Source organism: Grampus griseus (genome assembly GCF_964374135.1).
Source record: "Grampus griseus genome assembly, chromosome: 10".
Lineage (NCBI taxonomy): Eukaryota > Metazoa > Chordata > Mammalia > Artiodactyla > Delphinidae > Grampus > Grampus griseus.
This window is the reverse complement of record NC_139004.1, coordinates 28,756,638-28,774,858: the sequence shown is the minus strand read 5'-3', so window position 1 is coordinate 28,774,858 and position 18,221 is coordinate 28,756,638. Positions and strand designations below refer to the sequence as shown.

Sequence of the window (18,221 nt, the reverse complement as noted above, 5' to 3'; positions counted from 1 at the left end):
ATAACAGTAGGAAGCTAGTTTTCTGGCATATTTTCTCAAGCAGAGACCTCAAGATAAGCTCCTGAAAAAAAAAAAGTCAGTTTTTAGAGAACAGAGACAGCAATAAACTCCTTTCTGCAATATTCTTTTAAATGTGAAAAGAAATATTGTGAAACTTTTAAGATTCTCTCTTTGTCTTTAAATTTTGACATTTTAATTATAATGTGTCTTGGTGTGGGTGTCTTTGGTTCATATTGTTTGGAACTCTCTCTGCTTCCTGGACTTATCTGTCTGTTCCCTTCACCAGGTTAGGGAAGTTTTCAGCCATTATTTCTTCAAATATGTTTTCTGTCCCTTTCTCTCTCTCTTCTCCTCTGTGACCCCTATAATGTAAATGTCAGTATGCTTGTAGTTGTCCCAGAGATCTCGTAAGCTATCCTCATTGGTTTTTTTTTTTTTTTTTTTTAAGATGTTGCTGTGTTGGGTCTTCGTTTCTGTGCGAGGGCTTTCTCTAGTTGTGGCAAGCGGGGACCACTCTTCATCGCGGTGTGCGGGCCTCTCACTATTGCGGCCTCTCTTGTTGCGGAGCACAGGCTCCAGACGCGCAGGCTCAGTAGTTGTGGCTCACGGGCCTAGTTGCTCCATGGCACGTGGGATCCTCCCAGAGCAGGGCTCGAACCCGTGTCCCCTGCATTAGCAGGCAGATTCTCAACCACTGTGCCACCAGGGAAGCCTTCCTCATTGGTGTTTATTCTTTTTGCTTTTCTGATTGGGTGATTTCCACTACCCTGTCTTCCAGATTGCTGATCCATTCTTCTGCATCCTCTAATCTGCTGCTGATTCCCTCTAGTGTATGTTCTATTTCAGTTATTGTATTCTTCAGTTCTGATTGGGCCTTTTTTCATATCTTCTATTTGCCTTTTCAAGTTTTCACTGAGTTCATCCATTCTTCTCCCAACTTTGGTGAACATTTTTATGACTATAATTTTGAACTCTTTATCTGGTAAATTGCTATCTTTGTTTCATTTAGTTCTTTTTCTGAGGTTTTTATCTTTTTCTTTTGTTTGGAAGATATTCCTTTATCTTTTCAATTGCCTAACCCTCTGTGTCTATTCCTATGCATTAAGTAGATCAGCTATATCTCCTGTTCTTGAAACAGCAGGCTTATGTATAAGGTGTTCTGTGGGGCACAGGGGTGCAATCCCTCTTGGCCACTAGAGCCAGGTGCTCCTGGGATGTCCCACATGTGTGCTGTGTGCATCCTCCTGTGTGGTTGGATTGCACCTGTGCCCTGGCTGGCTGTGTGGCTCTGCTGTGACTGCTGTGGGTTCATGGCATGCAGGGTGCCCCCCCGCCCCCCAGAGGTGGAGCCATGTTGTACAGTTGCCGGGGGCCAGCTGAGGCCACTTGCCAGGTGGGGCAGGGGCCGCTTTGAAGGGGCTGGCTGGGGAGGGTGGGATGGGCAGGGTGGGTCCTCAGGAGAACACTGGCGTGGGGCACATGGTGTTAGCTAGTTGATGGAGAGTGACAGAAATGTTGCCTGCCAGTACTGGGCCAGATGGTGGAAGGAGAGGTTAAAAAAAAAAAAAAATGGCATTGGCCAGTGCCTTCAACCCTGGAGAAAATTCCACCAGATCCCTACCCCTCCAGCACTCACCCCCAAATTGTTCAGGGAAGCTCCTGCAGCATATGACCCAGGTACCCCTCACATTCTCCTGCCTCTGTGCTGGTACTCAGAGTAAGTGAGTTTGTGTGTGCACCCTTTAAGAGCAGAGTCTCAGTTTCCCATAGCCCTCCAACTCTCCCAAATGTAAACCCCACTGGTCTTCAAAGCCAGATGTTATGGGAGCTCATCTTCCCTATGCAGGTCCCCAAGCTGAGGATCCCCACATGGGCTTGGACCCCCTCACTGTGAAGCGGGCACCTCTGCAGTTGTGCTATCCCTCCCACATGTGGGTCACCACACTGGGGGTATGGGTTCTGTCTAGACTGCATCTTTGACCCTCCTACCCATCTTGACATGGCATTCTGTTTACATTCTTAGTTGTAGAAAATCTGTTCTGCTAGTCTTCAGGTCATTCTCAGAGATAATCATTCTACTTGTAGTTGTGGTTTTGGTGTGTCCCTGGGAGGAGGTGAGCTCAGGATCTTCCTACTCTGCCATATTAATCTGGAACCCCTAAATGTTTCTTTGATAGAGAAAAATGGTGTACACTTTGGGTTTTATTCCTTACAAAATACTAACTTCCTTTATTACTATGCATGTCCATTACTGTACACGTCCACTACTGAACATGTAGTGTGAGACAAAATTCTGTAAGAAAGATATTAAGTTAAATTTATTTTTAAAAAATCAAGAGAAAGAAGATGAGAGGAGATGAAAGATTATGAAGTACATGCTAGGCTGTGGAGTTACATGCTTTTTAGTTCTCAGTCGTTCCCTATAAACTGACTATAAATATAGTCTCCCAGATGACTGCAGGCTTCTAGAATATTAACTCATTGCAAATGTTGACAGTTTAGAAACTTTTGCCTCAAGAATATGAAACAAAATAGAAAAGTGACTTTTTTCCTGTAATTTTTTTTTTACCTTTGAAAGAAAAGATTCTGAATTTGCTTTTTTTGGCAAAAGGGAAGCAAATAAGGGCCATGTTGATCAATTATTTGTCCTGTGCCAGTCATGTACTCTTTTGTTATAGCAACTTATATAATAAGTTTTACTATCTGGTAGGGCAAATATGGCCTCACCTATCTACACTTCGATTAATCTTGATTTCTAATCACACTTATTCTTCAAAAAAAATATTTAAGTCATTTCATTAATTTCCTCCCCACCAAAACCATTGGAATATTCCTTATAATTAATTAAATATATATTAATTTGAAAGTGGTTGGCATTTTCATGATATTAAGCCTTCCCATATAGGAACATGATATGGCTTTTTCTTTATTTAGATTGTTTTTTAAAAATATGTATATATATATATATATATATATATATATATTTTTTTTTTTTTTTTTTTTTTTGCGGTACACGGGCCTCTCACTGCTGTGGCCTCTCCTCTTGCGGAGCACAGGCTCCGGACATGCAGGCTCAGCAGCCATGGCTCATGGGCCCAGCCGCTCCATGGCATGTGGGATCCTCCCGGACCAGGGCACGAACCTGTGTCCCCTGCATCGGCAGGCGGACTCTCAACCACTGTGCCACCAGGGAAGCCCTAAAAATATGTATATTTTTAAATGCTATAGTTTCCTCCCTCTAGGTCCTGTCCTCAACCTGTCCCCAGTGTCTTTATGTAAGAGAAATACCAGTTAAATAAACAGGAAGGACAGATGGAAAGTGGAAAGGAAGACTTAAAAACAGCTTAAGGTATTTGTGGTGGATACAGACTGGGAAAAGCAGAGAATAAGTCTAGAGACTGTCCATGGACAGTGAATACGGGTATTAGGGCTTTAGGGACTGTAGCTGGAGCCTGGCAGGTCGCAGCTCCTTCAATTCTCCCTCTCTAGTCACCAGCTTCTTCCAAACACCTCAGTCATTTCTGAACTTCCAGCTCTGGTTCTTCGGACTTTTCCAGGGGTGGATATGACTTTTTGGCATCTTAAGGATTTAGGATGAATTTTGATGATCAGACATATATTCCTATTGTTGGGAAAAGCGGGTCTCATGCTCAGTCTTTCAGCCCCAACTCAGCTGCGGAAGGGTGGGCCTTGGGCCTGGAACACTTCCTCACCAAGAGACAAAGGGCGCACACAGCCTCTACACAGCCTGTGCCAGGTGCATCACCTTATGTGGGAATATCTTTCCTGTTTCAGGGGCAGAGAGTACTCTTCTGTCTCTGCTTAAAGTATGTGCAGAATACAGCACCTGTCCAACCCCACTGTTACATCTGCCCTCCGAGGAAAAGGGACAGGGTTCCTTCCACTGCGGTGTGAGAAGGGTGTGCAGTGGCCAATTTCCCTGCGTCGCCCACAGGGAGAGAGACATCCTGGTGATGGGGGACTGACACCCACTCCCGAAGCTGATCTTACTCTCTTTCTTCTCTATGTGAGTTTAACATTGTTGCATCCAGTGCCTGACAGCACTGTGTTTTCCTTGGCAACTCTGATACCAAGATGCAGTGAGCAGAAGTGTTTAGAGTCCTCCCCTGGGATCGATAACCAGTGCACGGCACTCTGCTTGACACCTATTGAAAATTATAAGCAATAACCTTTTGGAGGTACACTTTGATTAGCAGCTTCAGTCTGATGTTCATAACTACAGACCAAGAATGAAAGAGGCAGCTGTAACAACGAATTGAGAAAGATACCAAGGACAACAATAGTGCTCAGAACAGGTTATTAAGATGGACGGAAGACAGAGTCAAGAATCAACAGAATGACCTTCCCCACCCTTCCTTCCATCTGTCAACGCACATATAAAAATATACCAAATCCCATTCAATCATTTAGAGAAAAGATTAATGCCATTATACCAACACAACCAAATAAGATTCTCCTCTAAAAAAATAGTACCCTATGTTACTGGCAGAAATATTTCTTTCATATAGTAAAAAGAGATTATCAGTTCCTCTCCTACTAGAATATAAAATGAAGCCTGCTTCATAATTATGATGGTTTTTCTCAAGGAATAAAGGCCATAGTCCAATTTATAATAAATAAAAGGTAGAGATATTGATGCAAAAAGACAACAATGGGTAACCAGTAACAGGTAAAATCAATTTAGATCTAGAAATACCCTTTCTTTATAAACTCTGCATAATAATTCTAAATTTTTGGATTGCGTTCTCTGGAGAGATGTTGACCTGGCTTGAATACCTTTATCTCATTATTTTCTAAGGAGGGCAAAAGATTATCTAAATGCCTGAATAATTCTCCAACAGAACACTCAGAGAAAAGAACTGTGTCTGAATGAAAAATGTAGAGAATGAGCAAAGCAGATTAACTGTGCTACACTGGGGTGAGATAGTGAAAGACTTAATAAAATGAGAACTTCCAGAGCAGGACCGATCTCTGAGCTTGTAAATATTCTACAGCTATCAGAGGTATCTCCTTCCACCTGCTGAAGCCAGGCGATAAATGAAGGCAGAATGACTTCACACAAAATCTCCTGGGTCACGGTGTCACAAGACACACCTCAGGTATTATGTAGGCAGAAAATAATGGAAGGAATGTAGCCTCCTGGGAAACCTCTCGGGGCCAGATATCAACCACCCAAGTTTCACCCTTGTCTTTGTGCCTGGATTAGCGGATTGGAAAGTAACCAGTTGTGAGCTCCAAGGTGACACCATCTTGGTCATTAAGGCCAAGGGGAAAAGAAGACAAGAAAATTATATACTTGGAGTGGGTTTCCAATGAAATCTCCTGCATTTATAAACACTTTCTTAGGTAATCTACATAGATTCTTCAAGGTTAATGGATGAGAAGTAGTTTGTGAAAAGCTCTGGCATCATTTAATGTCTTCTGAGTTTATTCCAGGATTTTTAAAATCTGGGCTAGCAGAGGAAAATGAGGCTATGTAAGAAATTTCCTGTATCGTATGCCAAAGCCTCCAAAATCTCCAGATTAGGTTCATGTTGTCCGGCTAGCAATGGGAACGGAGAGAATTTTTTTAAATAAAATAACTTTTCTCCATTCATAACTCCATTGTAGTGGCCTTGGCTCTGCTACTGATCTCTTTCTTCAGTATTTTGGTCGATATGTGGCATAAGGGCCAAGGCTCCATCACAGACACAACTTTGGCTAATCAGCTATCAAGCCCTGGCAGGCTGCAGAGGGGTAGCAAGAGTGAGCTTCTCAGTGAGCTGGAGGGACTCAGGTCTTTCATACGCCATGATGGAATCCTCCAAGGATGTTGCTATGGGTTTTCTAGATGGTACTGGGACACATCCAAGCGGATAAAAGTTGAATACGTTATAACATGGGTAAGAGATGACTACAGAGAAGATTTCAAGAATAAATGAAAGTGTTTAAATGCAACGAAGCAAAACTGATGAACTAATTAAAATCATGCAAACAACATGGAATTTGCCTAGAACATCATCATAGGATCTGAGCCTCATTTATCACTCTGCTAGTTTTTATGCTTGTTTATAATTATGAGCAGAGATGAAATCTTTCCTCACCAGTGCATGGTGAGTGTAGCCATTAAGTTAGTGTCACCAGGTAATAGCATCTGGTCACTTGACAGTGTTGGTCTGTCCCCAGGCGGGATTGCTGCTAAGTCAGAACACAGTGGTGTCAAGAAACGTTATTGGTTGGCTCTGAGTAAATTTTCTCTTTTATCCCAAATCACACAATTAGTGAGTGAGAGGATTGAAAGTCATGAATCAAATTTCTGACTTTTATCCAGGGAAAATTTTGTAGTGTGTCTTTTATGATCCACAAATCATGATTTTATGTAAGATAGGAATTGTTTCTATGCAGGTGCATTTCTGTTAACTAACCTGATTCCTTGTAAATTAACAGAAAAAAATTTACTAATTTTTCCCTTAAATAAATGTGCAATAAAACTGAATGGCCACTAAAAACCAAAAACAATACACACATGCAAAAAAAAAAAAACAACACAAAAACAAACAAGTGTGCTGTATATGCTACCCTAAATTAACACAAGAAGGTGAAAAGGGCCAAATGCAACCAGTTTAAAAATTTAAATGCATTTTTATTTGTTTTTGTTTGTTTTTAAGTTCGAATGACCTTCTGCTGGTGGGCAGATACTCACAGTGGGAATCCTAAATTAGAAAAGAAAATTGCTTGAAAACACAGTCTAAATAGGACCCAAATGTTAATGCCTGTGAGAATTCTGTGAGAACACAGTGAGGCCACACCTGCAGTCTCTAACTCAAACCAGCTCTTCCTCTAGATATGTGTTTTCTAACGCCTAACCATCTTCAAGTCCTTGCTCAATATCACCTTTCCAGGAAGGCCAACTCTGATCCAACTATTTAAACCTACCACTTTCCCCCCATTTCTGGCACCCTTGATCCTCCCTAATCTGCTCTGTTTTCTTTTTCACATAGCATTTATCAACATCAAATATTTTTGGAATTTACTTATGTAAACAAACAAACAAGCAAGAACAACAAACAGCAATAATAAGAAACCCTGAGCAGAGAGGAGAATCTGATTTCCAGAATTACCACATTATATTATTTTAAATGTCCAGCTTTAAATTGGACAAAATTTAAAAATTGTAAGACACATGACAAAAAATATGAAATATGACATGCAACAAGAACATATAGTCCACACAGGGAAAAAGCACTCAATAGAAACTATCCCTGAAGAAACTCAGACATTGGATTTACTAAAGAAACACTTATAAATCAGATATTTTAAATATATTCAAATAATTAATCATGTCTAAAGAACTAAATAGAGAGTATCGATAAGGAGATAGAAATTATAAATAATAAAGATTGGAACAGAAATAAATGAAATAGAGAACAGAAAATCAATAGAAAAAATAAGATCAAACAAATCAATAAAATCAACTGTTAGTTCTTTGAAAACAAAATTGATAACCCGTTAGCTACACTGACCAAGAGAAAAAGAAAGAGGACATAAATTACTAAAATTAAGAACGAGGGAGATGTTTTCCTAGTGAGCTTGCAGAAATAAAGAAGATTATGGGGAAAACTGGGAACAGTTGTATGCCAACAAGTTAAATAACCTACATGAAATGGATAAACTCCTAAAAAGACACAAACTCCAAAACTGACTCAAGAAGAAATATATAGTTCTCACTTCAGCAGATTGCAAAGATACAGGGAAGATTAACATGGCCCCTGTGCAAGGATGACACTAAAATTTGTGAAGCATTCCATATTTTTCTGGTGATGTAATGTACAGCATTGTGACTATAGTTAATAATACTGTATTATATATTTGAAAGTTGGTAAGATAGTAGATCTTCAAAGTTCTCATCACAAGAAAAATATTGTAACTATGTGTGGTGATGGATGTTAACTAAATTTATTGTGGTAACCATTTCACAATATATACATATATCAAATCATTATGTTGTACATCAAAAACTAATAGGATATTGTATGTCAATTATATCTCAATTTTAAAAAAGAAGAAATAGATAATCTGGACAGACCTGTAACAAGTGGAGAGATTGAATTAATCAAAAACTTCTCAAAAAAGAAAATTTCTGGACCAGATCACTTCACTGGTGAATTCTACCATATGGTTACAGAAGAATTAACATCAATTCTTCACAAACTCTTCCAAAAAATAAAAGAGGAGGGAAATACTTCTGAAGTCATTCTATAAAGTCAAAATTATTCTGATACCAAAACCAGACAAAGATATCACAAGAAAGAAAACTATAAATCAATATATCTTATTAATATAGATGCAAAATTCCTCAACAAACTGAATCCAGCAACGTATATAAAGTCATATGTTTTATATGAATTACACACCATAACTAAAAATTTATCTCAGGAATGCAAGGGGGTTCAACATCTGAAAATCAACTAACTTAAAACATCAACATACAAAATATAATATTATACTAAGTGAAAGAAGCCAGACACAAAAGACCAAGTATTCAACAGCAGCTTTTACCCTCAGACTTATTTTATAAGGAAGTTGGGCAAAGTGTCCGGGATGGGCTCTAGCGGTGAGTATTGAGGCTAGAGAGATGCTGAGTTAGAAGTTCACTAAAAGCGTCTTCAAAGAAGGAAAAGGTAATCTTGTAATAGAAAAGGGCATTATAGGGACTTCCCTGGTGGTCCAGTTGTTAAGACTCCGTGCTCCCAATGCAGAGGGCCCAGGTTCAATCCCTGGTCAGGGAACTAGATCCTGCATGCTGGAACTAAGACCTGGTGCAGCCAAATAAATTAACTTTAAAAAAAAAAAAAAGAAAAGAAAAGAGCAAAAGAATGGGAGAAATGCCATACTCAGTCTGATTCTTATTTCATGCACTTTAATGTCCTTCCTTTGACAGGATCCTTTGTATGGGCACATGGATATCTCCCTTGATATCAACCTCCAAAGATCTGTGGCCTTCACTCACAATATCTAAATTCTTGAGCTGCTACATCTTATGCTTCAATTGATCTGAACTGCTTCTGTACAAGCAGGGAAAAAACGTTTGATCTTTTATAAACTGAAAGCACTGATATACTATAGCTAGTACACCGGTACTACTACTTGAAGGAGAATTTTTCTGTCAGAGGAGAACAATAGGTTCTAAAAGTAAACAAGAATATAGAAAAAGGGGAAAAGTTTTGTCTTCCTCCACTAGAACTGTGTTCAAGAGTTCAACATTCAAGCACAGCAGAAATTTCAATTAATGTAAGGCTTCTGTTGTGGCCTTTGGGTCAGATAGGCTCCCCATAGTACCCCAACCATCCCCATCACTACCTTTTTATTTCTTAAAGACCAGGAATTTGAAGAACCCTATGTCAGGAGCAGACTCTGCTAAGATAGAGCATGTGATGATCAAGAACACGTTCCCTTTGTCATTTGTAGACACGCAGGCAGGCACTTTTCCATTAGCTTTGAAGACGTAAGCTCCATATAGGCAGGTCACCTTCTCTTACATCCACCAGTGTATCTCCAGAATCTCACTTGTTAGCACTGTTGGTACTCAGTGATTCTAATGCTCACCGTTTCTGTGAAATACGACCTAGCATCTGGTGATTCACACTCAAGGCTCAGAGACAGTATGGCTTCAATATCCATGTTGGCCAAGCCAATTTGATTTTTGGTTTAACTCAATAAGAAGCAGTCAAAATAAATTGAAAAATCCAATATTAACGTTCAGCAATCACGAAGGAGAGGAGTGATAATTGTTCATTGGCATCACGGTCTTTTGTCTTACTGTTATATTGTGTTCTTCCAAGAAAACCAAGTCATTTATTATTTTTTTACATCAGAATATATAATTTGACATATTAAAGGGTTTAAAAAAAATCTACTCCCAAACAGGTCAATTTATGCTGAATAAACTAGTGGAAACTTCTCCATTCAAGCTTATTTCTGCTTTTTAAAACTGACGATAATGGATGAGCCCAAATCTGGACCAAAAAGGGCAAGGTAGCAATCTCTACCTGCAGTTCTAACCCACTCAACCTCTAAAAACTGTAACTTTGAAAATAATTCCTTTGGTGCTGTAGCCTTACCTGACATCCATATCCCATTAATACTGTTAAACAGTACATGGAATATGCACCACATTACTTTTATAAAATCTGGAAAACCCTGAATTCCAAAACTATGACTTGTAGTTCAATTGAGGCAAGGGGCTAAGAGATTAGAAGAAAAACCCGGTGCGTTATACACTTATGTTTAAATAGGGAATTTAGGCAAGTCACGATCTCTGTTTCATCATTTGGAAAATAAGGGAGTTGGTCCAGGTGGCTTCTAAAATCCTTGACAGTAATTAAATTCTAGGATCCTACCTGATCAATTTATATCCTGAAGCACATAACAAATTATGTTCAATTTGGACTACTTTGAAATTCTATTAAATTATGGGCATTTAACTTTGCCCATAATGTGTGACAAGCACACATTATTAGATATCTCTTCAATAATGCAATTTAATTCAGTTTTAGTACCTGCTGTGCCAAACACAGATGATATGCCTTCCACAATGGTCCTGTGGATATTGGGATGAGAGAGGACAAATGCAAATGTCCAAAATGCAACCTTAAAAAGAAAAACATATGTCAAAACATACAACCTTCTGTGAACGTGAACAAAAGCATACATAGTATTAGCCACAAACATTTAAAAGAAACAAGGAGATATTTAAACTAAACTTAAAAGCATGTTAGTAGAGTATCTTTGAAAACAACTAGATTTTATGAACAAAAGAGATGTTACATATCTCTAAGGGGTCAAATTTATGATTTTATTCTGCCACTATAGTTTCACAATATTGTTTATATAGAGTAAACTATTTTCACTAAAAAAAATGGGAAAAGCAGGGTGTTTTATTGTACTAATATACAACATAAATTATTATATAAGCACATATTAGAAATTTAGGAGCAACAAATTATGACACTTAAGAATGTTAGTCCAAAACAAAGGCATTTTTCAAGATGTAATTCCTTGAAATATAAATAAATTAGCAAATCATATATTCTGCAAATGAAACATGGTAATTTTAAATAAGCCCCAGAAACTATACCTAAAATCTTATCAACTAAATTATGAGAGTACTTATATCAAAACTAGGGTCCTTTCATACCCTATTGAAAAAGGGTGCTTGCAAGTTTTAGGGTATTACTGAACATAGTATGTTTGCAAGTTCTCACTCTAGACCAAACAAAATTATTTCATATCTTTCCTCATTGTGGTATTATAAGATAAAATTACACTGCTAAACATCAAAGACATACAGATGGCTAACAGGCACATGAAGAGATGCTCAATATCTCTAATTACTTGAGAAATGCAAATCAAAACCACAATGAAGTATCACCTCACACCTGTCAGAATGGCTATCATCAAAAAGTCTACAGATTACAAATGCTGGTGAGGGTGTGGAGAAAACGGAACTCTTGTGCACTGTTGCTGGGAATGTAAATTGGTGCAGCCACTATGGAAAACATTATGGAGGTTCCTTAAAAAACTAAAAATAGGGGGCTTCCCTGGTGGTGCAGTGGTTGAGAGTCCGCCTGCCGATGCAGGGGACACGGGTTTGTGCCCCAGTCCGGGAAGGTCCCACATGCCGTGGAGCGGCTGGGCCCGTGAGCCATGGCCGCTGAGCCTGTGCGTCCGGAGCCTGTGCTCCGCAACAGGAGAGGCCACAACAGTGAGAGGCCCACGTACCGCAAAAAAAAAAAAAAAAAAAAAAAAAGCAAAACTAAAAATAGAACTACCATATGATCCAGCAATTTTATTCCTGGGTATATATCCTGAAAAAATGAAAATACTAATTCAACAAAAAATACATGTACCCCAGTGTTCACAGCAGCACTACTTATAGTAGCCAAGACACGGAAGCAACTCAAGCGTCCATCAACAGATGATTGGATTAAGAAGATGTGGTACATATATACAATGGACTATTACTCAGCCATAAAAAAGAATGAAATACTGCCATTTGCAGCAATGTGGATGGACCCAGAGAATAGTATGCTTAGTGAAATAAGTCAGACAGAAAAAGGCAAATATTGTATACTACTTACATGTGGAATCTAAAAAATAATACAAATGAATGTACATGCAAAACAGAAACAGGCTCACAGATATAGAAAACAAAATTGTGGTTAACAAAAGGAGAGAGAAGTGGGGAAGGATAAATTAGGAGTATGGGATTAACAGATACAAACTACTATGTGTAAGATAGATAAGCAACAAGGATGTACTGTACAGCATAGGAAATTATACTCATTATCTTGTAATAACCTATAATGAAGTATAAGCTGAAAAAACACTGAATCACTATGCTGTACACCTGAAACTGACACAATAGAGTAAATAAACTATACTTCAACTAAAAAAAATTAATTTTCCATTAATTCAGGTAGATATTTTTGCTTCTATTTTTAGGTTACACGTTAAAGGAAACGTATCAAATCATTAAAAGAAGATTGGGTCCCTTTCATCTGCTTTTTGTAAACACATATTGTGAAAGAAATTTCATCTTAGGAAAACCAATCCTGAAAAGACTCAGACAACACTGTGTTACTTAAGTCTTTCTGTCTCTTGTGAGGGACTGTTAAACACCTTTAAATGATCCCAATACTCCCCTCTGTGGTCAAAAGAGGAAGAACAACGGTCTGAAAGGAAGTGCTTGGACAAAGCCAAATTCAATACTACTCATTGTTTTCCCCTTTGTGACAGTAAACTGATACTGTGGGCATAAACATGGTGCTGTTTACATAAACAAAGTGAAGGGGAGAACTAAGGCCTCTATCCCAAGATCCACTTTCTGTGGCATTTTCCAGATTAGGAAAGGCTTACCCTAGAGATCAACTAGTTCATTTTTACAGAGGAAACATGCTCAGACAGCTCTCTTCAACATGTCTCCCCACGTGGGCCCCTTCTATACTCTCTAGAGATGGAAGTGCTGAATTATTGGATTTAATTAATAAGCACTCCATACTCAATCCATCATTTTTTTAACTTACTTTATTGAAGCTTAGTTGATTTATAACGTGTTAATTTCTGCTCTACAGCAAAGTGATTTAGTTTTTTATATATATATATATTCTTTACCATATTCTTTTCCATTATGGTTTACTACAGGATACTGAATATAGTTCCCTGTGATATACAGTAGGACCTCGTTATTTAAAGACTCAAGAGTTCATGTTGGGGAAAATATATATCTTAGTGATAGTACATAGATTTTTCAGTTACACAAAAGAGGGGTTTAGAGTTTTACGTGGTTAATTAGAGTTTTAGAGATTCACTAAAATTGGGTAATACCTTATTTTAAAGCAAACTCAAGGAATTCAGTTAAACTATAAATGGTTGTGCAATGGTGTTAGTTACTGTTTGATGCCTCTTAACAGATCTCTCTTCTAAAAATCTATATTATATTCTACTTAAAATTTTTTAATTAAAAAATTACTCTTTTAAAAAGAAAAGAAAGGCATATAAAAGAGTAACCAATAAATGCTGTGGGAATTGAGAGTGAGGTGGGGAAGTCACTACTGAAAGTGTTTAGAAAGAGCTTCAGAGAAGCAGATTAAAAAGGTAAAACATCAGCTTTGAGGATTGGAAAAGTTTTCTTAAAAAGTACATTTGGCAGCCAGGAATTTCTTGGGACTTGGAAATGGTTTTCCCATAGAAATAATTTCATAAATCATGGTTAATATCTTGGGCCAGTCCACCGAAGTTCACCTAGACTCTGGTCTCATAACAGGGCTTCCTGGTGCCTTGTACCAAGCCTGTCTGAAGCCTGAGCTCTGAGTTCCATGGTCCTAGAGACAGAGCACAGAGTAGAAGAGAATGATCTAGGCACCAGGAAAGCACAGGCCCCTGGCAGGGCTTCTGGCAGCTCTCCTGGCTGCCTTGGGAGATCACAGAAGCCAGGACAGCAGTGGCCACTCCCACCCTTGGGCATTTGAGAGGTCAAGTTTTGGAAGTCAAGGCAGTTCATTATTAGTGGGCCGTTGAAAGAAATGACTGATTGAAACCATGGTGTTACTTTTTATAAGAAAAGAAAGCTAACATTTATTGAGCCAGGGACTGTTAGCCCCTTTCCACTTCTTAAAAATATAATCCTCATAGTATCCTATGAGGTAGATAACATTCATGCTATTTTACAGATAAGGACACTGAGGGTCACAGTGAAACACTTGGCCCATTGTCACCCAGCCGTGGGATCTGCCTTTGGACCTGACTCTAAAGCCAGTCCAGGGTCTCTGCCCACACACCAGCTGCCTCTTAGTGCCAACAAGAGCCAGCAAGATGGAACTTCTGCTGATCATCAGACACTTGCTTTCTGCAATTGACTTAAATTCTTTCACACCAGTGCCAGGAACAAATTCCAAAAATCTGACTCCCCGAGTCAGATCAATGAGGCTTTGTGTCCCTTTCTTCTGGGGGGGGGGGGCCTTTCTAATGAGATGTTGAAAATTAATCCTGTGACAGGAGTGGCTGTTTTGTTGCTGCTTTGGGAGTTGTTTTGATATTTGCCTTTTAATTTTGCTCTAGCTTAATCAGTTTCCAAGAAAACTGTATAAGGAAAAATCAGAGAATAATATTAGAGATACCTAAAGAAGAGGAAAGTGTTAGACTACTTTTATTTGCCCATGCCAGATGAAATACGTATTTTAGTGGCTGACACACATTTGAGCAGAGAAGCCAGAATTTCTATTTCTGCTCTGTTACCCAGTTAGTGTATAATGGGTTAAAGACAACTAGAATATCAGTACTTAGAAAGCCCTCTACAACCTTTATAAGAGGAAGGAGAAACAAATAATACTTAACACATCTTATTTCTATGTGTTAGAAAGAAAAAAGAAAAAATGAATACCTTCATCATTATAGATAGGTTGCAAGTTCTTATTTAGTAGAAAACAAATACATAAAAAGTTTACCCTTTAATCTCTCAAATAATTTAAGTGCAGCTTAAGCGGATATGAAATCCTCCTGATGCAGGAAACTGCTGTGCATCGAACATGAAGTGCTAGACAAATCTCATGGCTGTATTCTAGTTCATAACAGCTTAAAAAAACCAGTTCAAAAATCTCCGCTCTCTTTAGAAGTATCGTGAGTTCCAGTGTCACCAGCTCCATTCATGGGGAAGCTTACAGGACCACGATGCCAAGCAATGCAAACAGGAATGGTGCATAGAAGGAGAATGGGATCAGGGGTCAACAAAGAACTCATGATCACTGGGTGGCCGCTGGGCTTATCTCGCTAAATCCTCACAACAATCTCGCAGAGAAATGAGCGCTACCGTTTATTAAGTACCCGAGTCTAGGACCATACTAGGAGTCTTATTATCCCTTTTTTACCAATAAGGAAATGGAGGCTCAGCGTGTTCGTTACCTCCATGAGATTCTATGGCTATGGCTGGGATGTCTGGATTCAAGTCCAATTCTAACTGAACTATCCGTTTACCTACTCTCTCCCCAGTAAATGTCTGGGGTCAAGACTTACTTATCTTTGCAGCACCAATACTAAGCGTGTTGCCTGACATGGAAAGTACAGAAAGTGCTGCATATACAGGTGTTGTCACAACTGACCCCAAAGTGCAAATGTTTCCCTTCACCTGTTACATGCTGCCTTTCAAAGGACAGAATTCACTTCAGGTCTCTGCTTTGCCTCCTTTGTGATCTTATCAGATTTCCTTAGGCATTCAGTTTTGTTTTTCTATCTCACAACCAAATCCATTACAGTCTTTTTCTTCCCCATGATAAGAAGTGAAAAGAATTAAAAAAAAAAAAAAAACGGAAAGAAAAATGAAGGGAAAAACTGAAAGTACAGTAGACAGAAATGCAATCCTTCCTTTACTAATATACTTACAGGGACAGCATTGGACAGAGAAGCCCAAAGTAGTAAGAGCCCATAATTGGGACTCTTCTGTTCATTTGTTTCCATCTCTAGGAGATCCAGCAGAGCCTGCATTACTGTCTGTTTAAAAGAAATAAATATTGTCAAACCAGAGCTATGTGACAAAGATTGATGTTAATAAACAAAGATCATGCATTTTTCTTTAATCTGAAAGATACTATTTTTGCCATTCTTAGGTTTGTGATCTCAGGCATGCTAAGGGATTTACATACTTACTGGTAGTATAGTAATTGGGAGTAGGGACTCTGGGGTTCAATGCTCTTACTGCATTGGTTCAAATCCTGGCTTAATTTTTTAAGACTTATTTTTTAGAGCTGTTTTAGGTTTACAAGAAAATTGAGAGGAAAGTACAGAGATTTCCCATACAAACCTTACCCCCACCCAAGCATAGCCTTCCTCATTATCAACATCACTCACCAGAACGGGACATTTTTGACCAAGGAAGAAACGATTTTGATACATCATAGTCATCTAAAGTGCACAGTTTACCTTAGGAGTCACTCTTGGTGTTATAAACTCTATGGGTTTGGACAAATGCATAATGATATCTATTATCATTATAATGTCATACAGAGTATTTTCATAGCCCTAAAAAATCCTCTATGCTCTGCCTATTCATCTCTCCCCACCCCCTAACAACCACTGATCTTTTTACTTTCTTCATAGTTTTGCCTTTTCCAAAATTTCACATAGTTGGAATCATACAGTATGCAGCCTTCTCATATTGGCTTCTTTCACTTAGTAATAGGCATTTATGGTTCCTCCATGTCTTCTCATGGCTTGATAGCTCATTTCTTTTTAGTGCTAATACTCTATTCTTTGGATGTACCATAGCTTATTCACCCATTTACCTACTGAAGGGCATCTTGGTTGCATCCAAGTTTTGGCAATTATGAATAAAGCTGTTATAAACATCCATATGTAGGTCTTCGTGTGGGTGTAAGTTTTCAAACCATTTGGGCAAATACAAGGAGCACAATTGCTGGACTGTATGGTAAGAGTATGTTTCATTTTGTAAGAAACCTCCAAAAAGTCTATACCATTTTGCATTCCCACCAGCAATGAATGAGAGTTCCTGTTGTTCTACAACCTTGTCAGCATTTGGTATTGTCTGTGTTCCAGATTCTGGCCATTCTAATAGGTGAGTAGTGGTATCTCATTGTTTTAATTTGCATTTCTCTGATGACATGTGATGTGGAGCATCTTCTCATATGCTTATTTGCCATCTATATATCTTCTTGGGTGAGGTGTCTCTCAAGGTCTATTTTTGGTCTGTTTTCCCATTGGGTTGTTTGTTTTCCTATTGTTGAATTTTAAGTGTTCTTTGTATATTTTGGATAATAGTCCTTTATTTTGCCAATACTCTCTCTCAGTTTGTGACTTGTCTTCTAATTCTCCTGATATTGTCTTTTCACAGAGCAGCTTAATTTTAATGAAATCCAGCTTAATAGTTTCTTTTATGAAATGTGTCTTCAGTGTTATATCTAAGTAGGCATCGCCACACCCAAGATCAACTAAGTTTTTTGCATGTGAATGTCCAGTTGTTTCTGCACTATTTGTTGAAAAGTCTACCTTTGTTTCATTATATTGCCTTTGCTCCTTTGTCAAAGATCAGTTGACTATATTTAATGGGGTCTCTTTCTGGGCTCTCTATTCTGTTCCATTAATTTATTTGTCTATTCTTTTCCAGTACCACATTATCTTGATTACTGAAGCTTTACAGTAAATCTTGAAGTTGGATAGCATCACTTCTTTGAAGAACTTTGCTCTTTTCCTTCAACATTGTGTTGGTGATTCTGGGTCTTCTGCCTCTCCATACAAATTTTAGAATCCATAAAATTTTATAACTTGCTGGGGTTTTTTTATTGGGGATTGCATTGAATCTATACATCAGGTTGGGAAGAACTGACATCTTGACAATATTGTCTTCCTATCCATGAACATGGAATATATCCCCATATATTTAGTTCTTTGACTTTGTTCCTCAGAGTTTTGTAGTTGTGCAGTTTTCCTCATATAGATCTTGTTTTGTTTTATATATATGTAAGTATTTCATTTTTGGGAATGCTAATGTAAAGGGTATTGTGTTTTTAATTTCACATTCCACTTATTCATTGTTGGCATGTAGGAAAGCAATTAACTTTTGTGTATTAACTTGGTATCCTACGACCTTGCTAAAATCACTCACTAGTTCCAGTAGTTTTTTGGTTGATTCTTTTGGATTTTCTCTACATATG

At 38.3% G+C, this 18,221-nt stretch overlaps 1 protein-coding gene across 1 annotated transcript in view; it reads right to left on the bottom strand.

Moving 5' to 3' along the window:
- The window catches only part of CYP39A1 (cytochrome P450 family 39 subfamily A member 1), a 67,436-nt gene that overhangs the window by 30,074 nt on the left and 19,141 nt on the right, over window positions 1-18,221 (bottom strand). The window contains exons 6-7 of the mRNA XM_082664328.1: window positions 15,937-16,044; window positions 10,560-10,650 (exon numbers count right to left, since the gene is read on the bottom strand). Of these exons, the coding sequence (XP_082520454.1) occupies window positions 10,560-10,650; window positions 15,937-16,044 (199 nt within the window). The remainder of the gene's footprint in view (window positions 1-10,559; window positions 10,651-15,936; window positions 16,045-18,221) is intronic.